Source organism: Dendrobates tinctorius, unplaced genomic scaffold (genome assembly GCF_039654945.1).
Source record: "Dendrobates tinctorius isolate UK_male_01 unplaced genomic scaffold, ASM3965494v1 ptg000008l, whole genome shotgun sequence".
In the NCBI taxonomy this organism is placed as follows: domain Eukaryota; kingdom Metazoa; phylum Chordata; class Amphibia; order Anura; family Dendrobatidae; genus Dendrobates; species Dendrobates tinctorius.
In genome coordinates, this window is record NW_027361676.1 from 2111223 (window position 1) to 2137357 (window position 26135).

Genomic DNA, 26135 nt, shown 5'->3' on the forward strand with positions numbered 1-26135 from the left:
CAGGAGCTAGCATTTGATGACTCAGTGCTTGCATTTTTTGAAACTTCAGAAGAGGAGGGCATATTAGCTGGAGTCTGTTACGGCAATGTAAGCCAAAACCAGTTCCTGATGCTCCGGCTTTAAAAGCGGTTAACCTACTCCCAGAAAAGGTAGCCTTCCAGGTGTTCCAGAGCCAGACCATGACGCAGGCTCAACACATCCTGCCTTAGCTGCTATTGTGCTTTTGCCACTACCAGCAGATGCACCACCACCATCAGTACCAGCTGGCACTCCCACGCCCACATCCGCAGCCTCTTCTTCCATATTTCCAAATTTTGGAGAAAATGTACTCAAAAAACATCAGATATATGGTACTGTATCAGAAGCGTACAGCTCTATACAGTCAAAGGATAATTGTCAATCTCCCTATATATTTCATGAGTCACACAGAGACGCTCACAGGCTCAGTATGGATTAGACAAGAATATAAAAAGCAGAAAAAGGGTACAGTATCATCAGATAGCAGGTATATATAGTATAGTTTAAACATTCTAAATCTCCGTATATATTTCAGGAGGCAGACACAGATGCTCTCAGGCTCAGTATGGATTACAACACAATATAAAAAGCCGTAAAACGGTAATGGATCTGAAACGTACAGCTGTATACAGTGTAGGGGTCATTGTCAATCTCAGTATTTATTTCCACAGTCATAAACAGACTCTCACTTGGTCAGTTTGGATTAGACCAGCATATAAAAAGCAGTAAATGGGTAATGTATCACAAGCGTAGAGCTGTATACAGTGTTGCGGTAATTTTTAAATCTACATATAAATTGCAGGAGTAACCCACAGACTCTCACACGCTCAGGATGGATCACATCACAATATAAAAAGAGGATCCGCAAGAAATAATCACACATGTGGGCCAATGTTCCAGGTGTCAATGATTCACTTAGAGTGGTGGGTGGAGGAGGACTTCCTGGCAGAAAGGGTACAGTATCACCAGATACCAGGTATATATAGCATAGTTTAAACATTTAAAATGTACGTCTATATATCAGGCGTAGTGTTGAGCCACCCCGCTAGTATTCGAGTACGGTTCGGTTCGTGGAACAGGAGGTAAGTTCGTCAAATGTTCGTCGAACGTTCGACGAACACCGTCGAACCCCATTGAAAACAATGGCAGGCAAACAAAAACACTTACAAACACATAGAAAACAATTACAAAACACCTTAAAAGGTGTCCCAAAGCAGACAAAATGCTCAGATGACACAAATAACATATGGAAAAGGGCAACTACATAAGCAAAAGAGGTGGAGGAGTAAAAGGAGGAGGAGGAGACACAGATATAGGCATGTCATGCCCTTATAAAGTCAAGAAAGGCTGGAATAAAAATCTAAAATAAAAAAATCTAAAATTCTAAAATCGAAGACGATCATATACCGTCAGACTTCCCACCATAAATTATGCCAACTGTCGATCGGGCAGCATTAATCCCACAACCATCCGAACAGCGTCTATGAAGGCAAAGTGTTTGGTTTCCAGGGGAAGTATGGTTGCAAAGCTGAACCTTAAAGGAATGTCCAGAAGGGCACCACCAGGAGTGGAGCCTGCGGCTTAATTGGACTCCACACGGGCAACCTCAACCATGCCAGCCACGGAAAGGATGGACAGATTGCAAGCTTTGTCGATTCTGTGGGTGGTGGTGCATGGCTGTTTTAGTTGTGCTAGCGATTTGTCAGCTTAATTCCGTTAACGAACGAGACTCAGGCATGCCCCCGCGGTCCACGTCCAGCTTACTAGTGGGACACGCGAGGCTCTGGAACGCGAGATCGAGCAATAACAGGTCTGTCATGCCCTTACATGTCCGGGGCTGCATGCGCGCTACACTGAAAAGACCAGCGTGTGTCGCTTACAGGTGCGGATAACCCGCTGAACCCTGTTAGTGATGGGGATCTGGGATTCCAATTCTTCCCCGCGAACGAGGATTTCAAAGTAAGTGCAGGTCAACCGGAATTAGGGCTAACCGGCATTCCAGAAAGAATGTGAAAAAATTAAGTGTCCAAACCACAGGTGCTGTAGCTTGCTTAACAGCTGGGCTCATCTGTTGAGTAGCATGCAGTTCTTACATAAACAGGCGGCTTAGCTTGGTTCACGGGTGGGCAAGTCTGCTGAGTAGCAGACAGTGCTCACATAAACAGGCGGCATAGCTAGGTTCACTGGTGGGCTCCTCTGCTGAGCAGTAGACACAGGTACTAGTCCCAAAGTTTTCACTGGGCTAAATGGAGTTAAAAAATTGGTTCTTTCATAAACAGGCGGCATAGCTAGGGTCACGGGTGGGCTCCTCTGCTGAGTAGCAGACAGTGCTACAAGGCCCAAAAAGATTTTCTGGACAAGATGCAGTAAAAATTATTAGAAACACACACAGTGTAGCTCCTTGACAGGTGTACTACACCGCTGGCTACCAGATGACGCTACTATGCCATGAAACTGTCTATTAACATTGAAAACCATTATTAATATGAAAATAAAGTTACGCTTTTGGTGAACGAACCGTTCTCGAACGGAACCTCGAACAGCTGAATTTTAAGCAAAGTGTTCGAGTTCGACGAACGGCTCGAACACCGCCCAAAACAGCTCGAATTTGAACTTGGCAAACAGGTCGACTCGAACACCGCTCATCTCTAATCAGGAGGCAGACTCAGATGGTCTCAGGCCCAGTATGGATTGGACAAGATTGTAGAAAGTTGAGAAAGGGTACAGTATCACCGGATAACAGGTATATATGTAGTATAGTTTACACATTAAAAATCTATGTCTATATATCAGGAGGCAGACTCAGACGGTCTCAGGCCCAGTATGGATTCGACAAGACTGTAGAAAGTTGAGAAAGGGTACAGTATCACCGGATAACAGGTATATCTGTAGCATAGTTTACACATTAAAAATCTATGTCTATATATCAGGAGGCAGACTCAGATGGTCTCAGGCCCAGTATGGATTTGACAAGATTGTAGAAAGTTGAGAAAGGGTACAGTATCACCGGATAACAGACATATATGTAGCATAGTTTACACATTAAAAATCTATGTCTATATATCAGGAGGCAGACTCAGACGGTCTCAGGCCCAGTATGGATTGGACAAGATTGTAGAAAGTTGAGAAAGGGTACAGTATCACCGGATAACAGGTATATACTGTATGTAGTATAGTTTACACATTAAAAATCTATGTCTATATATCAGGAGGCAGACTCAGACGGTCTCAGGCCCAGTATGGATTCGACAAGACTGTAGAAAGTTGAGAAAGGGTACAGTATCACCGGATAACAGGTATATCTGTAGCATAGTTTACACATTAAAAATCTATGTCTATATATCAGGAGGCAGACTCAGATGGTCTCAGGCCCAGTATGGATTTGACAAGATTGTAGAAAGTTGAGAAAGGGTACAGTATCACCGGATAACAGACATATATGTAGCATAGTTTACACATTAAAAATCTATGTCTATATATCAGGAGGCAGACTCAGACGGTCTCAGGCCCAGTATGGATTCGACAAGACTGTAGAAAGTTGAGAAAGGGTACAGTATCACCGGATAACAGGTATATATGTAGCATAGTTTGCACATTAAAAATCTATGTCTATATATCAGGAGGCAGACTCAGATGGTCTCAGGCCCAGTATGGATTCAACAAGATTGTAGAAAGTTGAGAAAGGGTACAGTATCACCGGATAACAGGTATATACAATATGTAGCATAGTTTACACACTAAAATTCTATGTCTATATATCAGGAGGCAGACTCAGACGGTCTCAGGCCCAGTATGGATTCGACAAGATTGTAGAAAGTTGAGAAAGGGTACAGTATCACTGGATAACAGGTATATATGTAGCATAGTTTACACATTAACAATCTATGTCTATATATCAGGAGGCAGACTCAGACAGTCTCAGGCCCAGTATGGATTTGACAAGATTGTAGAAAGTTGAGAAAGGGTACAGTATCACCGGATAACAGGTATATATGTAGCATAGTTTACACATTAAAAATCTATGTCTATATATCAGGAGGCAGACTCAGACGGTCTCAGGCCCAGTATGGATTCGACAAGATTGTAGAAAGTTGAGAAAGGGTACAGTATCACCGGATAACAGGTATATATGTAGCATAGTTTACACATTAAAAATCTATGTCTATATATCAGGAGGCAGACTCAGACGGTCTCAGGCCCAGTATGGATTCGACAAGATTGTAGAAAGTTGAGAAAGGGTACAGTATCACTGGATAACAGGTATATATGTAGCATAGTTTACACATTAAAAATCTATGTCTATATATCAGGAGGCAGACTCAGACGGTCTCAGGCCCAGTATGGATTCGACAAGATTGTAGAAAGTTGAGAAAGGGTACAGTATCACTGGATACCAGGTATATATAGCATAGTTTAAACATTAAAAATCTCCGTGTATATTTCCGGAGTCCAACAAAGACACTCACTGCCTCAGTATGGATTAGACAAGAATCTAAAAAGTAGAAAAAGGGTAATGTATTCGAAGAGTACACCAGTATACACTGTTGGGGTATTTTTCAATCTTCATATATATTTCAGTCTCAGTAAGACAATCCAGACTCTCCGCAAGAGGAAACGAGATGGAAACAAGCACAGACGGAAAGTCGAGTGATTGCAGAAATTTTGGAATTACTAATCACGGGGAAAACTCCCAGGAGAATTCTCAGAGGCGATGCTGACCCTCAATTACTTTGTCTGTGGAGACAGCGAAAACAGTTCTTTGTGAAGAAAGGTTTGCTGTATCGCAGTACCATGGATCCCATCACCGTTACTCATCTCCATCAAATTGTGCTCACAGGGAGAGATGTAGACATTATCCTCACTGCCTATCATGATCTGTCAGGTAACTTTGGAGTGCAAAAGACAGAAGCCACAGGCCGTAGGTGATTCTTTTGGATTGGCATGAGAGGACACATTTAAAAATGTGGGCAGGAATGTCACACATCTGTGAGTAGGAAAACCGTGAAAGCTGATGATAAACCACCACTGCATCTCATTGTGAGTCGACGTCCATAACAAATGGAAGACATTGATCATCTGAAGATAGAGCCCAGCAGGACAGGGTATAGCTATGTCTTAACCATCATCTATCAGTTCACCAAATTTGTATTGGCAGTCCCAGTGAAGGATTTAGCAGCCCAGACTACACAGCGGTGGAGCAGGGAGAGGTAAGTATTGCAAGTGCTGGGGCCCTGAGCAAGCAGGGGGGCCCACTCATGGGCGGCGGTACTGGCACAGGGTCCCTCATAGTACGCCGGTGTGTCTGACAGCAGGTGTGCACCCCCACCGTCAGAGACACTTGATTGTACTATGAGGGACCCTGTGCCAGTGCCGTCGCCCAAGAGTGGGCCCACCCACCTGTCCAGGGCAACGGCACTCGCACGGGTGCGTGCGCCAGGTGGTGACCCCGGCCCTGGGGGGGGAGGCAGCCCAGTTAGGGAGGTTGAAAAAATGGCATATGTTGATGTTGGACATTCAGCAGCTGCAATTGGAGGAATTGGAGAAGTCTGAGGAAGAGGAGGACAAAAGCGAGACATTTTTCTGGCAACCTACGTGTCAGCAGGGGAAGGTGGGACAAAATCCTTTGAAACCCATGCATGGTTCATGTTAATGAAGGTTAGATCATCAACATTTTGGGTCGACAGACGGGTCATTTTTTCTGTCAGGATTGATCCAGGAGCACTGAAGACTCTTTCGGATAGCACACTAGCAGCAGGGCACGCGAGCTCCTGTAAGGCATATTGTGCCAATTCAGGCCAGGTGTCCAGTTTACAGGCCCAATAGTCAAAGGGGAATGACCTGTGAGGGAGAACATCGATATGGCAGGAGAAGTAGTTTGTAACCATAGTTGACAACTGCTGTCTCCTGTCACTTTCAATCGATGCAGTATTACCAGTCGTGTGAGCGGTACTTGAAAAATCAGTCCACAACATGGTCATGAAACCCCTGTGTCCAACGCCACTTCGGCTGTGTGCACCACGAACACCTCTTCCATGCTGCCCCCTACGGCTCGTGGGAGAACCATCACCGCCGCTGTGTGCTGGGAATGCCTCAAACAAACGGTTTACCAGAGTTGCTTGTTTGTTAGCCAATATTAGCTCTAGGTTCTCCAGTGGTATGATGTTTTGGAATTTGCCTTTATAGCATGGATCCAGGATGCTGGCCAACCAGTAGTCGTCATCGTTCAACATTTTGGCAATGCGGGGGTCCCTTTTTATGATCTGCAAGGCATAATCACACATGTGGGCCAATGTTCCAGGTGTCAATGATGCACTGCGAGTGCTGGGTGGAGGAGCACTTTCTGGCAAATCAACATCCCTCCAGTCACGCACAAACCCTGTACCTGACCTTGCCACGCCAACATTTTCTCTTGCCCCCTGAGAAGCATCCTCCTCCCCTAAATAATCATCCCCATCATCCTCCTCCTCCTCTTCCTCTTCTTTCTCCACCTCGTCCAGGAGAGTTCCCTGAGCAGACAATGGCTGACTGTCATCAAGGCTTCCCTCCTCTTCCTCCTCGGCTGCAGACGCCTGCTCCTTAATGTGCGTCAAATTTTGCATGAGCAGACGCATAAGTGGGATGCTCATGCTTATGATGGTGTCGTCTGCGCTTACCAGCCATGTGCATTCCTCAAAACACTGAAGGACTTTACAGAGGTCTTTCAGCTTCGACCACTGCACACCAGACAACTCCATGTATGCCCTCAAACTGCCTGCCCGTGTATCCTCCCACAAATGCATTACAGCCTGCCTCTGTTTGCACAGCCTCTTAACCATGTGCAGGGTGGAGTTCCACCTTGTTGCAACGTTGATAATTAGGCAGTGCTTTGGAAGGTGGAGCAATCGCTGCAGCTTCTGCATACGACTGGAGTGTACGGGTGACCGGCGGCTGTGCGAGCACAGTCTTCGCACCTTATGGAGCAGGGCTGTTAACTCTGGATAGTTATTGAGGAAGCACTGCACCACCAGGTTCAAGGTGTGAGCCAGGCAAGGTATGTGTCTGAGTTTTGAAAGGGCTATGGCTGCCACAAAATTCCAGCCGTTATCACTAACTACCTTGCCTGCCTCAAGATGTAGACTGCCCAGCCATGACTCAGTTTGTCACTGCAAGTAGTCGGCCAGTACCTCCGCGGTGTGTCTGTTGTCGCCCAAACACATCATCTTCAACACAGCCTGCTGACGCTTACCACTAGCTGTTCGATAGTGGGACACCTCGTGTGCAACACTGGCAACTGCGGATGGAGTGCTCGTGTGACTGCGCTCTGTGGACGAGCTTTCGCTTCTGGAGGAGGAGGGTCGAACGCCTACAGCCAACTGTTTCCTATACCGTGGGCTAGGCAGCACTGTCCCACCACCACTGTCCCATGTGGACCCTGCATCCACCACATTAACCCAGTGCGCAGTGATGGACACATAACGGCCCTGGCCATGCCTACTGGACCATGCATATATTGTGAGGTGCACCTTTCCACTCACTGATTGCTTGAGTGCATGGACAATGCGGGTTTTTCACATGCAGGTGGAGGGCTGGAATGGCTTTTCGAGAAAAGAAGTGCCGACTGGGTAGGTAATAGCGTGGTACTGCGTAGGCCATGAGCTCGCGGAAAGCTTTGCTTTCAACCAACCGTAGGACATCATCTCTAACGAGATTAGTTTGGCAATGTGGGCGTTGAAACACAGTGTACGCGGATGAGAGGATGAGTACTTTCTTGTCCTACTCAAAGTCTCTGGTAGGGTGAGCTGGACTTGAGAGCTCAATATGGTGGAACTAGCGGTGGACATGGCAGACTGAGAGAGGGTTGGTGATGGTGTTGGTGGTCTTGCTGATGGCCTAGATTCAGTCTTTCGTAGCAATAACATTGTAATTCCCTGACTGCTTTGGCCTTGCGATGACACCTCAACGTTTGCTGCTGATGGTGTGCTAACCGGTGGGCTTACAGTGGGGGAAGCGATGTAGCGTTGTTGACAACCTTCATTCAGAGCAGGTGCACATGTGGTACGTGAGATTTGGTAGTCCGTCCACGCATGCAAGTGCATGGTGGTTAAATGTCTAAGCATGCAACTGGTATTCAAATTTCTCAGATTTTTCCCTTGGCTAAAGGTCTTTGCCCACTTCTTACAGATAACCTTTGCCTGATCATTAGGATTTTGTTCAAAAAAGTGCCACACTGCACTCTTCCTACTATGGAAGACATTTTGGGGCCTTGCACGCTGTGCTAATTTGACCGTCTGGCCAAGCTGTCTTGCAACTATTTTGGTTTTTGTAAACCGTTTTTGGACTGCTACGGGCCTGCCAGATAACAGCTGTTGCGATGTCGATGCCTGCTGCGGATCCTCCTCCTCCTCTTCTGAGCTATTGGCAGCGGGATCCTCTTCCCCCAATGGATGCCAATCTGGGTCAACAACTGGGTCATCCATCACCTCCTCTTCAATTTCATGTGCAGCTTCCTCTGTGTCACCGTGTAAGGTGGTATAGTATGCGGGAAGGGGAACATAAGTTTCATCAGGGTCAGATTCTGGCTCAGTACACTGTATGTAGTGCTCTGATTACCAGCAGAATAATCTAGCAGTGGCTGTGCATCAGTGCACTCCATGTCAGATTCATCTTGGACTGGGGAATTCATGATTTGACTTGATAACCCAGGCATGGTATGTGAAAAGAGCTCCATGGAGTAATCTGTAGTGTGGCCTGCCGCATCCTTCACTTTTGGTAGGGGTGAAGGACACAAGGAAAGGTGTTGTTCCTGACCAGAAGCCTCCACTGACGACTCAGTGCTTTTATTTTTTGAAACTTCAGAAGAGGAGGCGATAGAGCTGGAGGCTGTGTCAGCAATGTAAGCCAAAACTTGTTCCTGAAGCTCCGTGTTAGGAGTCAGATTTCTGCCCGTACTATGCAGGAATCTAGACCCTCACATTCTGAAGTCTCCTGCTCATTGTCTACTGCAGAAGATATTGTAGATTAGATTGCCTTGCAGCAACTTTCTCCGGAGGCTAAGTCCTTCTTTCCATCTTCTGAGCATGCTCGTGGAACGAGCCCTCATTGGTGTTCGGGAGTCAGGTGCTCAGGTCCTGCTCCTAATCCCATTGGTTCAGCTCAGATTTCTGGAGACTTCCGGAAGGTCCCGTTTGCTATAAAAAGTGCGCATGGCTGTTCCGCCATGCGCTAGTATAGTCATACTTGCTGCTGTGTGTATGTTGATGGATGCATGATCTGTTGAATGACTCATTTGAAACCCCATTCCTTTGATATTACGTCTGTGTGAGGGAATGAGTTATAGCCAGTATTAGCGCCAGAGCGCCACTGCTCCACAAGCACACCTGCTAGCGTCCAACATCGCGCCTGCGTTACTGCGGTGTTATCTTGTGGCAAGTCCCATGCCGTGCTGCTGTAGCAGCTTCAGTGTGCGTTCGCAGTTGCAACGCTGTGCACACGAGTGTTTACGGTAGGACGGTAGGTCCTTGCGGATGTAGTGCCGTCATCTTGAACTACTCCGGTGACCATTTACCACTTATGTGCCGCTGAGTCTCTGTGCCTTTAACAGGCTCAGCGCAATTATATTTATTATTTGCATTAGCAGCTCTGTGAGTACAACAGAGATTGCTTTTGTGCATCTGGGTCATATCTAGCCCTGTGCACACTACCGCCAGATTGCTCTGCCACCATCTAGCAGCGGTTTTAACACCTACTGCACGGTGGACCCCGAGTGGAGAACGCACTTAATTTTTATTTTTTATTTAGTGCATTCCGCCACTCCTAACACTACGGCTTTAAAAGCGGTTTACCTACTCACAGAAAAGGGAGCCTTCGATTCCTTGTGGAGCCAGAGGATGACACAGGCTCAACACCTCCTGCCTTAGGTGCTTTTGCCACTACCAGCAGATGCACCACCATCACCACCATCAGTACCAGCTAACAACCCCGGCCCACTTCCATGGCCTCATCCACCATACTTCCTCATTTTTGGAAAAATGTACCCAAAATACCACCAGCTACAGTCATGGCCAAAAGTATTGACACCCCTGCAATTCTGTCAGATAATATTCAGTTTCTTCCTGAAAATGATTGCAAACACAAATTCTTTGGTATTATTATCTTCATTTAATTTGTCTTAAATGAAAAAACACAAAAGAGAATGAAGCAAAAAGCAAAACATTGATCATTTCACACAAAACTCCAAAAATGGGCCGGACAAAAGTATTGGCACCCTCAGCCTAATACTTGGTTGCACAACCTTTAGCCAAAATAACTGCGACCAACCGCTTCCGGTAACCATCAATGAGTTTCTTACAATGCTCTGCTGGAATTTTAGACCATTTTTCTTTGGCAAACTACTCCAGGTCCCTGATATTTGAAGGGTGCCTTCTCCAAACTGCCATTTTTAGATCTCTCCACAGGTGTTCTATGGGATTCAGGTCTGGACTCATTGCTGGCCACCTTAGAAGTCTCCAGTGCTTTCTCTCAAACCATTTTCTAGTGCTTTTTGAAGTGTGTTTTGGGTTATTGTCCTGCTGGAAGACCCTCTGAGGTAGACCCAGCTTTCTCACACTGGGCCCTAAATTATGCTGCAAAATTTGTTGGTAGTCTTCTGACTTCATAATGCCATGCACACGGTCAAGCAGTCCAGTGCCAGAGGCAGCAAAGCAACCCCAAAACATCAGGGAACCTCCGCCATGTTTGACTGTAGGGACCGTGTTCTTTTCTTTGAATGCCTCTTTTTTCTCCTGTAAACTCTATGTTGATGCTTTTGCCCTAAAAGCTCTACTTTTGTCTCATTTGACCAAAGAACATTCTTCCAAAATGTTTTAGGCTTTTTCAGGTAAGTTTTGGCAAACTCCAGCCTGGCTTTTTTATGTCTCGGGGTAAGAAGTAGAGTCTTCCTGGGTCTCCTACCATACAGTCCCTTTTCATTCAGATGCCGACGGATAGTACGGGTTGACACCGTTGTACCCTCGGACTGCAGGGCAGCTTGAACTTCTTTGGATGTTAGTGGAGGTTCTTTATCCAACATCCGCACAATCTTGCGCTGAAATCTCTTGTCAATTTTTCTTTTCTGTCCACATCTAGGGAGGTTAGCCACAGTGCCATGGGCTTTAAACTTCTTGATGACACTGCGCACGGTAGACACAGGAACATTCAGGTCTTTGGAGATGGACTTGTAGCCTTGAGATTGCTCATGCTTCCTCACAATTTGGTTTCTCAAGTCCTCAGACAGTTCTTTGGTCTTCTTTCTTTTCTCCATGCTCAATGTGGTACACACAAGGACACAGGACAGAGGTTGAGTCAACTTTAATCCATGTCAACTGGCTGCAAGTGTGATTTAGTTATTGCCAACACCTGTTAGGTGCCACAGGTAAGTTACAGGTGCTGTTAATTACACAAATTAGAGAAGCATCACATGATTTTTCGAACAGTGCCAATACTTTTGTCCACCCTCTTTTTTATGTTTGGTGTGGAATTATATCCAATTTGGCTTTAGGACAATTCTTTTTGTGTTTTTTCATTTAAGACAAATTAAATGAAGATAATAATACCAAAGAATATGTGTTTGCAATCATTTTCAGGAAGAAACTGAGTATTATCTGACAGAATTGCAGGGGTGTCAATACTTTTGGCCATGACTGTATATGGTACTGTAAAACAAGGTACAAGGTGTATATAGTATTGGGGAGAATTGGAAGCTCCCTAGAGATTTTAGGAGGCTGAACTATTATCTCAGGCCCACTATAGATTACACCTTAATTTAACAGGCTGAAATAGGCTGGTGTATGACCAGGTACAAGGTGTATATAGTATTGGGGAGAATTGGAAGCTCCCTAGAGATTTTAGGAGGCTGAACTATTATCTCAGGCCCATTATAGATTACACCTCAATTTAACAGGCTGAAATAGGCTGGTGTATGACAAAGTACAAGGTGTATATAGTATTGGGGAGAATTGGAAGCTCCTTAGAGATTTTAGGAGGCTGAACTATTATCTCAGGCCCACTATAGATTACACCTCAATTTAACAGGCTGAAATAGGCAGGTGTATGACCAGGTACAAGGTGTATGTATATTGGGGTGAATTGGAAGCTCCCTAGAGATTTTAGGAGGCCCACTATAGATTACACCTCAATTTAACAGGCTGAAATAGGCTGGTGTATGACCAGGTACAAGGTGTATATAGTATTGGGGAGAATTGGAAGCTCCCTAGAGATTTTAGGAGGCTGAAATATTATCTCAGGCCCACTATAGATTACACCTCAATTTAACAGGCTGAAATAGGCAGGTGTATGACCATGTACAAGGTGTATATAGTATTGGGGTGAATTGGAAGCTCCCTAGAGATTTTAGGAGGCTGACAATGATCTCTCAGTCCAAGTATGGCAGCAGGCAGCCTAATAAGCAGGACTGCTGCACACAAAAGTGTGGAAAAATGAATGCTTGGTAACTGTGCAGAAAAGAGGAAGAAAAGTATTTTTGCTTTCAAAAAAGCAGTTTGCACAGCAGTGTGCAAACAGCAATGCAGCTATCAGAGAGCCTTATAAGGCAGCCTAATAACCAACAGAGCTGATGCACAAAACTATAGCCTCCCCTGTCACTGCACACAAACTGTTGTGTTGTACAGTGGAAATCGCTAACAGCAGAAGCAGTTTTTTGGTTCTCCCCGGCCTAACACTCTCCCTTATTCTGAATCAGCAGCAGCAACCTCTCCCTAATGCTAAGATCAGCAGAAGTAAGATGGCAGTCGGTGTGCACGCCCTTTTATAGCCCCTATGACGCCACACAAAGCAAGCCAATCACTTGCATGCCCTTCTCAAAGATGGTGGTGACCGATGCCCATTTTATCGCGTTGCCCACAGTGTGCGTCCTCCATCATTGGCTGAAAAAGGGCGCTGGAAGCATCATTTGAAACGCGACTTTTGCGCACTGGTCGCCGACCTCGTGGCCGACCTCACTCTATGGTCGGGTTTTGTTTCATGAAACCCGACTTCAGCAAAAGTCGGCGACTTATGAATTTGACCGACCCGTTTCGCTCAACTCTAGATAAGACCTTTTAATGGCTAACTGAAAAGATGGTAACAATTTGCAAGCTTTCGAGACTACTCAGGTCTCTTCATAGAAGAAGAGTTACAGTAACTTGCAATTTGACAATTCTTATAATGGTAGCACTGATGATTTACCTTGGCTTTTCCTATGTTTACCATTGACTTTAACTTGTGTTCTTTTGATTACTCGGCGCAATGTTATTTGAGCATCACAATGCAATGACGAAATTCACCAGGGCGACTAATCTAAAGAAAAGTTGTGACGTTGACGGGTAAGATGCAGTATTCACTCTCCTGTCCAATGGCCATAACATTACTATCATGGCCGATGTAATGGGAGGTATGCATCAATTCACACTAACTCTATTCTCAAGAATTATATATGATGTCAAAACTAGTGGAAGCCACACCAACTGAGCTATCCTGATGAGTAATACAGTTTCTTATCCTGACTCTAAAGAGGACTGATTTTTTTAAAATTTGATAATAAAAATTCATATATTCAGAACTTAATGTAGGATTCATGAATTCAGTTTTGCATGGAATATCCTTGGTATTTATAATAGAAGGATCTTCAGTATTTGTACATTGTACACCTAAAAAAAACTTTTAAAAATGATGTATCTTGTGTGTATTCATTAGTATTCTGGGACATAACCAATAATGATACAACAATTACAGAAGATGATAGATAAACTGTAACGTGTGACTGCATCATGACTAGAACTGTATACAGTGCTGAATTAAACCCTGAGGAGGCCCACGCCGAAATCTTGGAGTCCCTTCAACAAATTATTTCCTAATACATTTTTAAATTTACTAATAACAGTTTAAATACACCAACTAAATTGTAGAATGTCGACCCTGGGTGTAGGTCTATATATACTCGTCTGTGTTCCCGAAACTTCTGCTCATGAATGTTCTATTATGATCTAAAATCTATGAGAACTCATGGTCACTTACCTCTCCTCCATGCCACTCCATGTTCTGGCCAACCACACAATTGCCATGCCCGATCGTATAGCTGCCCCTCCTCTACTACTCTTGAATTCTCTAATATACCCGACAATAATTGAAACATCATTTCATTGCCCCTTGCTGTGTTGTCTACATCATAGCTCTGTTGTTCCATCTGGCCCCCAATCTCAAATGGCCGGGTCAAAAGACTGATTGTAAATTTCCTTCAATAACAAATCAGTATTATTTTTATCCATTGCATGAAGCCACCAGGAGGTAAGGGGCCCTCTGGTCAATGCCTACCTTGCCTAACTGGTAATCCGGCACCAAGTCTACTCATATATTACATGTGGACTCACAGATTGCCAGAGACAGCATCAATTTTTTTTATAGAATGTTTTTAAATAATTTTCTTACCATGTTCTTCAGCTACTATAGCAAGGTTTGCATGGGCCTCAGCTTCTTTTCTCCCTCCATCAATTTTAATTTGTTTAGATGTCTGGAAAGAACATTCATAAAAATGGTTTGAAAGCCAATGGTCATCCAGCTTCTTGAAGTACCGGGCCAGAGCCAACTGATTCCTGTAAACCTCTTCATAGTAGCCTATGAAAGACAAAAAAAAGCATGTATTTTATACATTAGAATGAGTGTGTCAGAGGACACAGCTGTCTATTTGTAAAATCGACTGTTTAATTAATAGATAAAAATAAAGTGAACCCTCTACATTATAAGGGTACATGCACACTGTGGATTTGGAGCTGATTTTCTCCATGTAAATCTGCAAGGACGATCCAAACCAAATCCAAAAAGTGTGCATTTACCCTTCCAATGTAGATATTACCATTTATTGTCAGTGCATTACAGCACCTGCTGAGTAAAGGAGAATTTAATAATCTCTCGTACACATTGTGCATAAATTAGGTGCATCTCATCAATGGCGTGCGTCTCTGGGTACCTAACCAGAAATGTTACTACAGTCACAAATTGCAATAACATTTATAATGTATGTTATGCCACAACTTTTGATAAAGTTATTGGGAGGGGTTTGACAATGCTCTGTCAATGATCCACCCACTGTTGTCCATACTTGATAAGGGATAACTTGTTTTGCTTTAATAACTCTTAAATATTTATAAAAATATTTTCCTTTGATGTCCTTTTGCCTCCCCAAACTATCTATATTTAGGCTATATTTTACACTTCCTGTGCTTTTTGTTGCCCGTTTTTGCGGGCAGTATTGCTGTAATTTTCACGGTCTGCCGCAAAAACGGGCCGCAAAAATCTTTTCGGAACGCCGATTTTCTGTTTGGGATTAGGTTTTGAAAAGCTGCGTGAAAAAAAACGGAGTTCCGCAAATACATCTTTATGGTGTACCGCAAAAACAAGCTTCCATTGTTTTTGCGGCACCATTGATTTCACTGGGGGGCCGTGAAAAATATCAAGCAGGCTCGATACTCGTAAATACGGCCCTCACAGCCATACGGCGTACAGCGCTCCGACTAATTTTTGCGGGCCGTCTTTGCGGCCCCATAGAAATATATTGGGGCTGCAAAAATGGCCCGCAAAAACACGACAAGTGCAAAAAAAAGCCTTACATGTAGCTTTTTTAAAGAAAAGTCCTGCAATACCTTTACATGGCCAGTCCGTTCCTCCATTAGTGAGAAATCAGGGTTTGAGTTCATAAGCTCTGTCACTCAGACTCTATTCCTCACCCAGCACTGCCTCCTCCAGACTCTATGTTATGAGTCTTCAGGCAAAGGAGATATCAGTCAAGCAGTAGGAGGCAGTGCAGGGTGAAGAATGGAGCTGGAGTGACAGAAGCTTCAGATCTACAAATAGCTCTTTAGATTCATTTGCATATCAAAATGCAGGATTTGCTGGGTTTTTTTGCAGCATTTATTGGTGCGGATTACATGTGTGTTTTATCCACAGTATATATTTAATAAAGTTTACCAAAGTCACCAAAAAAATGCAGAAAAAACCCCTGCAAAAATGCAGCAAAGCCTGCTTGCTGCATTTTTTACAGTGTTTTTCGCACTTTTTCATTGTTTTCTATGGGTGAAAAAATGTTGAAAGAATTGACATAGGTCAGATTTTAAAAAAAAGGCTGCAGTTCTCAAATTCAGTTAGGAAAAAAAACACGTGTGTGCATGAGATTTCTGAAATCTCATAGCTTTTACTGGTACTGCAAAACGTAGCTTAAAATATGCATTAGAGAACACGCTGCAAAAACGCTGTATGTGAGGCCTTAAACTCCACCTACATTATCTTTGCCAAGAGCTACAGTACACAGACGATATATCCTCCTATTAAACATTTTTGGTAGAAATGTGCTATCATTAAAAAAAATACAGACACATATTATTCATGCCAGTACCATATTACAAAAAATAGATGCAATAATTTTTCTGGAATTTTTCAGAGCTTTAAAAAAAATATAAAAAGTTACAATGTATTCAAGACCTTATAACATCTTAGGCTATGTTCACACGTTGCGTTTTTGATGCATGTTTTTTTTTTAAGGCAAAACCTGCTCTCTAGCAGTAAGAAACGTGCCTCAATAAAGAAGGTTTCGCTTAGGCTTTGTTGCGTTTTTTTGGCAGCAGTTTTGTCACGGTACATTTATCTCTTGTGCTGATAAAGTTTATTGCAAAAAAACCCCTCTGATTCTACTTCATCAGGTTTTGGCAGAAAAAACGCAGGAAAAACTGATACCTGAGTTTTTTCAGTGTTTATTGCACCACGCAATGGTTTGGCTGAAAAAATGATGAAAACACGCTGAAAGAAGTGACATGCTCTGTTCTGCAAAACCTCAGGTTTTGCACAAAATACTGAGGTAAAAAAAAAACCAAGATGTGTGCATGAGATTTCTGAAATCTGATAGACTTTGCTGGGTACTGTGGAATGCAGCTGAACCAAAAATTTGCATTAAAAAAGCTGCAAAAATGCAGTGTGAACATAGCCTTACATAGCTAAATACAGTGCATTGACTCCCTGGAACTTTTCAACCTTTTCCCACATGTCATGCTTCAAACATAAAGATACCAAATGTAAATTTTTGGTGAAGAACCAACAACTAGTGGAACATAATTGTGAACTTGAACGAAATTTATTGGTTATTTTAAATTTTTGTGGAAAGTCAAAAACTGAAAAGTGGGGCGTGCAATATTATTCGGCCCCTCTACTTTCAGTGCAGCAAACTCACTCCAGAAGTTCATTGTGGATCTCTGAATGATCCAATGTTGTCCTAAATGACTAATGATGATAAATATAATCCACCTGTGTGTAATCAAGTCTCTATATAAATTCACCTGCTCTGTGATAGTCTCAGGGTTCTGTTTGAAGCACAGAGAGCATCATGAAGACCAAGGAGCACAACAGGCAGGTCCGTGATACTGTTCTGCAGAAGTTTAAAATCGGATTTGGATACAAAATGATTTCCAAAACTATAAACATCCCAAGGAGCACTGTGCAAGCGATCATATTGAAATTTAAGGAGTATCATACTACTGTAAATCTACCAAGACCTGGCCGTCCCTCTAAACTTTCATCTCAAAGAAGGAGACGACAGATCAGAGATGCAGCCAAACTTTTTGGCAACAATGCCAAACGATATGTTTGGCGTAAAGGCAACACAGCTCATCACCCTCAACACACCATCCCCACTGTCAAACATGGTGGTTGCAGCATCATGGTTTGGGCCTGCTTTTCTTCAGCAGGGACAGGGAAGATTGTTAAAATTGATGGGAATATGGATGGAGCCAAATACTGGACCATTCTTGAAGAAAACCTGTTGGAGTTTGCAAAAGACCTGAGATTGGGACGGAGATTTGTCTTCCAACAAGACAATGATCCCAAATATAAAGCAAAATCTACAATGGAATGGTTCACAAATAAACATATCCAGGTGTTAGAATGGCCAAGTCAAAGTCCAGACCTGAATCCAATCGAGAATCTGTGGAAACAGCTGCAAACTGCTGTTCACAAACGATCTCCATCAAACCTCACTGAGCTCGAGCTGTTTGCCAAGGAAGAATGGGCAAGAATTTCAGTCTCTCGATGTACAAAATGGATAGAGACATACTCCAAGCGACTTGCAGCTGTAATCGCAGTAAAAGGTGGCGCAACAAAGTATTAAGTTAAAGGAGCTGAATAATATTGCACGCCCCACTTTTCAGTTTTTGAATTTCCACAAAAATTTAAAATAACCAATAAATTTCATTCAACTTCACAACTGTGTGCCACTTGTTGTTGATTCTTCACCAAAAATTTGCATTTGGTATATTTATGTTTGAAACATGATATGTGGGAAAAGGTTGAAAAGTTCCAGGGAGCCAAATACTTTCGCAAGGCACTGTATGTATGAAGACTGTTAGTAAGAATCTGTACAATCCAAACACATGCAGAAAGCCAAACACAGAAGATGGAGCAAAGACATTTATTAATTTACTCATTGATTGGTGCTATTCTGGCCATTCCTACATAGAGGAACTCTAACACAGGCCAGGCAGGTTTAATCACATCCATACCCAGAGGAATGGGTAATTTTGTATGCCATTTATCTGACAGCAAGCAGCTGCTGTGCTCTTTTTCATGCCCCTGGTTATGCAATTTTATTGCCAACAGAATGTGTCTTTATGAGGTTGTAGGATCTTATTGCAGAGTCATAAGTGACCCATGTTTAAGGCATACATTTACTATCACTTATCAGCTCTGGTGTGATACAAGGTATTGCAAAAGAGTTTTGCATTTTAGCAACAATTTTCCAATGTAAGCTTTTATGCATATGTCTCGAAATCAATGCTGTAACCTGCACCCAGAACTATTTTTCTAACTTCCTTTCCTTGTACTTTTAAGTCAGTGGTGCTAACCTAGAGTAACAGCCTTTTTATTTTATGTTTTTCAGAAATCAACAGTACATGTGAAGAGAAGAAACTTTGTAATATTTCTTATCAGAGAAATATGTTTCTTTATCCTGCTGGATTGATCTTTTACTCTCAATTCATGAGAAAACTTTTCAACTTATTAAAATAGCAGATGACCGTTTCTGCTCATAAAAATCTATAAACAGTGGGAGGATGAAGAGGAGCTCGAGGAAGGAACAGACATTCTGCTGCAAGTTGTCCAAAAACGACGGTTAGGCCGGAGTCACTTGCAACTGCGATATGAGAAACTCGCACTAGTCTCTCACCTCAATACCCAGCACTGCCGCCGACACTCGGGACTGGAGTGTGCGGCTGCATTTATTTCTATGCAGCTGACTGCTCAGGTCCCGAGTGCAGACGGCAGTGCTGGGTATTGATGCGAGAGTTTCTTGCATTGCAGTTGCAAGTGTAAACCCGGCCTTAGGCTGGAGTCACACTAAGCGTATAAAAAAATCAGTCCGATTCTCACTGCCAAGTCGCATGAGTGTAATGCATGTGTCATGTGAGTGTCATGCGCGTACAATCCGATTTACATCTGAATGCAGTGCAATTGCTATCTGACTGCAATGCGATTTTAACATGAGCTTTTACATAGAGCAATTCTCTATGTAAAGGGCCTGTCACACTAAGCGATATCTCTAGCAATATCGCTATAACTTGTGACGTTATAGCGGTATTGCTAGCGATATCGCTGTGTCTGATACTTACCTACAACCCGCTCCCCCGCTGCTTATCGCTGATCGCGCGAGAACGTCCAGGACTGTTTCTCGTCGTCAGCTTCCTGCGGCGCTTCCTGTGGAGAGATGAGCGACGAGCGTGGAGCCGGGCGGGAGGACGTCAGGATCGCCTAGTGTGACAGGTAAATAGCGACCCCCGTCCCCAGCGATGTCGCTGGTGAGATCTGCCTGTGTGGCAGCTCACTAGCGACCACTTAGCGATGCACCAGCGATCCTGACAGCGTCATATCGCTGGTCGGGATCACTGGTGCAAATGTTTCTATTATGCTTTTCCTCTGACCGTTCCACTCCTGGTTTTGGCTTACAAATACTGGGGTAAAAAACTCACCAAATACTCAATGTGTGCATGAGCCTTAATTTACACATCGTCACATCGTTTTCAAAGGAAATATATATAGAAAACAGGAGGCACGTCCTTTAAAAGCTCATGTTGGGTTTATTGCTTCATAAACCCAGAAGCAAAAACAGAAAGTAAACAGCCTTTAGGTCGGGCAAAACAAAGTGTAAATGTCCATAGCTGGGCTCTGCTTCGCCAAGCCTGTAGGCATACAGGCAGGGGTAATGTCCAGGACTCAGGCTCGGTCTGGAGTCACACACACAGGATGCCTTCTCCCTCCCAACACACAGACCATATGCCAAACAACGGCCTCCATTATAAAGACTGTAACCACACCCAGAGGTAAGGTATGTGGGTAGCCAGACCCGCCCATCTCATAGCTACCTGAAACCTGTTCACAGGTGCAACAAATGAACCTATTAGTGCATACAATAAATACACATAGAATAGATAGATATACAGATGTCAGTGACATATACAATTAGTAAAGTGTGTGCAGCTACCTGTACATGTATTTAATTAATAAAAGATTATTTTTCTGAGAAAATGGAGTGGACTCCCACGCAATTTTCTTAACCAGCAGAGAGAAAACCGACAGCTGGGGCTGATGTTTATAGCCTGGAAAGGGGGTAATACCCATGGAGCTTCCCAGGCTATTTATATCAGCTCACAACTGTATACTTAGCCTTCAGCTTTGCTCACTTTGTTTGAGCTGTGTGAAAATGCCATGAGACAGTCAAAAGTCACAACATTTTAGAGCAGGTTTAAACTTTTAGGCCGGAGTCACACTAGTGATTAAATCGGACGAATGCAATGTGAAAAAAAATCGCATTGCATTCGTCCCAATGTTATTCTATGGTGCTGCTCCCATCATGCGTTTTTTTGTCGGATCCGTTCCTCGGACCGAGACAATCGCAGCATGCTGCGATTGTCACCGATTTTCGGATCGGACTCGCCAATGCAAGTCTATGGGGGTGAGAAAAAATCGGATGACAAACGGACCAGATGTGTGACTTGCGATAAAATCGCACCCGGTGTCCTTTACCAAAAGCCAGCAATTCTTTTTATTATACAGTAAAATCACACTGACCGGTGAAATAAAGAAACGAAAGAATAGATCTAGACACATACATATATATATATATATGTATATATATATACATGTCATATAGACAAATTTATAAATATATTTCTAATTCATACAGTTCTTCATAGCAGTATAGCTGCTGAAACATTTGCCGACTTTTGGAAAATCATTCTCCTACCCGACATGAAATGACACATGGTTTGCATACAGTTAACCATTTCATTTCATGTTTTTTTTAGATGTCTATCACTAGTAATTAGATGAGGGTTTGTGGGTTAAATTTTGGAGTTGTAGGGGTTAATTTAAGGGGTTAATTCGATGTTAAAAATTAAGGGGACTCCCTGCAGCCTCAGTGACGTCAGCGGGATTCCCCGCAATTTTATACAACAAATTAACCCCTTAAGTTAACCCCTACAACTCCATCAGGTGCTCTCCAAATGCAACATGGCATCTGATCTCAATTCCAGCCAATTCTGCGTTGACAAAGTCAAATGGTGCTCCTTCCCTTCCAAGCTCTGCCATGCGCCCAAACAGTGTTTTACCCCCACATATAGGGTATCAGCATACTCAGGACAAATTGCAAAACAACTTTTGGGGTCCAATTTCTCCTGTTACCCTTAGGAAAATAAAAAAATTGGGGGCAAAAATATCATTTTTGTGCAAAAAATGATTTTTTTATTTTCACGCCCAGGCGTTATAAACTTCTGTGAAGCACTTGGGGGATCAAAGTGCTCACCACACATCTAGATAAGTTCCGTGGGGGGTCTAGTTTCCAAAATGGGGTCACTTGTGGGGAGTTTCAATAGTTTCGGTACATCAGGGACTCTCCAAACGCACATGACACCCGCAGACCAATCCATCAAAGTCTGCATTCCAAAACGTCACTACTTCCCTTCCGAGCCCCGACGTGTGCCCATACAGTAGTTTTCTCCCACATATGAGGTATCAGCATACTCAGGACAAATTGGACAACAACTTTTGCAGTCCAATTTCTCCTGTTACTCTTGGAAAAATAAAAAAAATTGGAGACTAATTGATCATGTTTGTGGAAAAAATACGATTTTTTTATTTTCATGCCTGGGCATTATAAACTTCTGTGAAGCCCTTGGGGGTTCAAAGTGCTCAACACACATCTAGATAAGTTCCGCGCCTGGCAATAGGTCTATAGGGCAATCATAAGGATGGTGTGGCGGAAGCGTCTCCGCAGACTTTTTGGAGAAGACGTCCGCGTACTGCCGATAGTGTCTAGGAAGCGCGGAAAGATCCGCGGGCACCTCTGTGGAGGCTACTTGAACACTGCCCGTCATGCACCTTCCCTCACAGTCCTTGCTCCAACGCAGTATACTCCCCGAAGACCAATCTATGTGAGGGGAATAGCAACGGAGCCAGGAACTCCGAGAAGCACCTGGACGATGCCATCTGGCAAAATGAACAGGGACAAGGTCTCATGGTGGGATGGTGAGATTGAGAGCCCTAGGGGTGCTGACTGGTCGGTAACCTTAGATGGTAAAGGCGCACCATTAACCACCCTGATGGTCAAGGGTTGGGGTAATAATACCAGCGGAATAGCGTGCTTTTGGGCGAAGGCCGAGGACATAAAGTTCCCTTCTGCCAAAAATCCACCGTGACCTCTACCTCCCAGGTGGAAGCCCCGCTATCTAACGTCCCTCGGAATACCGGTTTGGGGGAGAAAGGTTTCATATCAGATAGACCCCCACCTACGACCACTGGACGTGATCATTTTTTCAACCGCTGTGGACACGTGTTAGCCGAGTGACCAAACTGCCGGCACTGGTAATAGCGTTCAGAGCTTCGCACCGGATGCGGCTTGAGACCGGTGCAAGACACCTCCATGGGTTCAGAAGGTAAAATCTCCTGAGCGGGAAACTCTAGCAGCTCGGAGAAAGTGGGAGCCAACTTAACCCTTTGTCTGAATTGCACACGCTCCAGCCCGCGCTCCGTAAACCGGAGATCAATGCGGGTGGAAATGGCAATCAACTCCTCCAGACTTAAGGGGACCTCTCTGGTAGCTAGAGCATCTTTGACATGCTACGCTAATCCTCTCCAGAACATAGGGATGAGTGTCTTATCAGGCCACTCCAGCTCAGAAGCCAGTGTCCGGAAACGGACGGCATAATGGCTGACCGAGAGGTATCCCTGTGTTAGGGCTAATAGCTGGAGAGAGGTGTCGTGAGTGACCCGTGATCCCAAAAAGACATGCTTTAAGGACGTTAGAAACTGAGCAGCGCTCAGAACCACGAGGTCATCACGCTCCCACAATGGCGTAGCCCACTCTAACATCCTGCCCGACAGGAGGGAGACAATAAACCCCACCTTAGCCCGCTCTGTAGGAAACCGTGAGGCCAGTAGCTCAAGCTGAATAGAGCACTGACCCACGAAACCCCTACAGGTGGCGCTGTCGCCCGAAAACTTGTCGGGCAATGGGAGACGGGATAATGTCGGTGCAGGCGTGGGTGTGGGCATACAAGAGACAGCCTCTGCGACTGCCTGTGCAGCGGCCGCAGTAACTTTCGCAGCTGAGGTGGGACTCTCGAGAGCTGCCAACCTGCCCTCCAGATGCCGAATGTACTGCAGTAGTTGCTGCTGGTTCGCCATTACTAGCCAGACCCTGGCGCTAGTATAATGTTAGGGACGGCGGAACGCACTAAATATTAAATAAAAGAAAGTGCGTTCGCCGCCCAGGGTCCACCGTGCAGAGGTGTTAAACTGCAACTATATAATGGCAGAAGCACAATATGGCGGTATGACACACACGGGTCACCCGGCGTGCACTGGCGAGCTCTGTTATTATCACAAAGGCGCCTAAGACATAAACATAAATGCCGAGCCTGTTAACCTCACAGGTCTCAGCGGTGTGCACGCACGGTATATGGTCACAGGACTAGGCCCAAGACTGAGGGTCAAAGTCCGTCTAGACCTACCGTGCTTGCGGCGTCGCTACCGCGGACGCCAACAAGTGCTGCTGAATGCAACACTGCGACTGATCCAGCCGCAATATGACAATGCCCAAGAGGGGGCGTACTGTCAGACGCTAGCACTGTGGAGGATGCGTACTGTGGCCTGTAGGTTGCCACTGACTGGCGCTGACTCTATTACTAGATCCCTATACACACTCGTAATATCAGAGGGAGGGGAATCTTAATGAGTCATCTGCAGTCCATACATCCATCATCATTCACACAGCAGCAATTAGAGTCTATATTACCTGCCTAACCCAGGAAGAAGTGCAGAACTGCCTTAGTAAAATTAAAATTGACAAATCACCAGGCCCTGATGGCATTCACCCTCGGGTATTAAGGGAGTTAAGTAATTTGATAGACAGGCCTCTATTCCTTATATTTAAAGACTCTGTAGAAACAGGGTCTGTTCCTTTTGATTGGCGGCAAGCAAATGTGGTACCAATATTCAAAAAGGGGTGTAAAAGGGAACCTGGAAACTATAGGCCGGTAAGCTTAACATCTGTTGTGGGTAAAATTTTTGAAGGGTTTCTAAGGGATACCATTATGGAATATCTCAATGTTAATAAATGTTTAACTCCATATCAACATGGATTTATGAAGGATCGCTCCTTTCAAACTAACCTGATCAGCTTCTATGAGGATGTAAGCTCTCAAATGGACCAAGGAGAATCATTGGATGTCATTTATCTCGACTTCTCTAAAGCATTTGACACTGTCCCACATAAAAGATTGGTAAGTAAGATGAGAAAGCTTGGGCTAGGGGAAAATGTGTTTAGATGGGTAGATAGCTGGCTTAGTGATAGAAAGCAAAGAGTGGTTATTAATGGTGCATACTCAGATTGGGCCAGGGTTACTAGTGGGGTACCACAGGGTTCTGTATTGGGCCCCCTACTATTTAATATATTTATTATTGATCTAGTGGATGGCTTACACAGTAAAATATCAGTATTTGCAGATGATACAAAACTATGTAAGGTAGTTAACACAAAGGAGGACAGTTTGCAACTACAGACAGATTTGAGTAAATTGGAGAATTGTGCTGAAAAATGGCAAATGAGGTTTAACACAGACAAGTGTAAGGTTTTGCACATGGGAAGCAGAAACAGATGCTACAATTACTTACTAAATTGGAAACTGCTGGGGAAATCAGACATGGAAAAAGACTTAGGCATCTTAGTTAATAAAAAGCTAAATTGGAGTGCCCAGTGTCAGGCAGCTGCCACCAAAGCAAATAGGGTCATGGGATGCATTAGAAGAGGTCTGGGGAATTATGAAAACATAATTCTCCCTCTGTATAAATCACTCATCAGACCACACTTGGAGTATTGTGTGCAATTTTGGACGCCGGTGCTCAAAAAAGACATTACTGAACTTGAAAGGGTTCAAAGGCGGGCTACTAAAATGATAAATGAAGTTGGTTCACTACAATACCCAGAAAGGTTATCAAAATTAGGTCTATTTACTCTAGAAAAGAGAAAACTTAGGGGAGACCTAATATATATGTACAAGTATATCAGTGGGCAATGCAGAGATCTCTCCAATGAACTGTTTGTACCAAGGACTGTGACATGAACAAGGGGGCATTCTCTTCGTTTGGAGGAAAGACAATTTCTGCACCAGCATAGAAGAGGGTTCTTCACGGTAAGAGCAGTGAGGCTCTGGAATTTTCTTCCTGAGGATGTGGTGATGGCCATCTCACTGAATGAATTTAAGAAAGGAATGGATACTTTTCTTGTGGTTATGAATAACATAATATTATAGGTAGATGGTTGACCCAGCTAAGGGGAAGGAATTTTTTTTCCCTATGGAGAAAATTGGCTTCTACTCTGTGGGTTTTTTGCCTTCCCCAGGATCAACAATGCAGAACAGCTGCACTAAAAATAGGCTGAACTAGATGGTCATAAGGTCTTCTTTCAGCCTTCAAAACTATGTTAAGCTATGTTCAAAACTATGTTATACTAGCGCATGGCCGAGCGGCCATGCGACCCTTTTATAGCCAGGACCTTCCGGAAGCTTCCAGATCTCTGA

At 43.9% G+C, this 26135-nt stretch overlaps 1 protein-coding gene across 1 annotated transcript in view; it reads right to left on the bottom strand.

Moving 5' to 3' along the window:
• Positions 1-26135, bottom strand: part of TTC29 (tetratricopeptide repeat domain 29) — a 454195-nt gene that overhangs the window by 277685 nt on the left and 150375 nt on the right. Inside the window, exon 5 of the mRNA XM_073576236.1 lies at positions 14458-14643. Within this exon, the coding sequence (XP_073432337.1) occupies positions 14458-14643 (186 nt within the window). The remainder of the gene's footprint in view (positions 1-14457; positions 14644-26135) is intronic.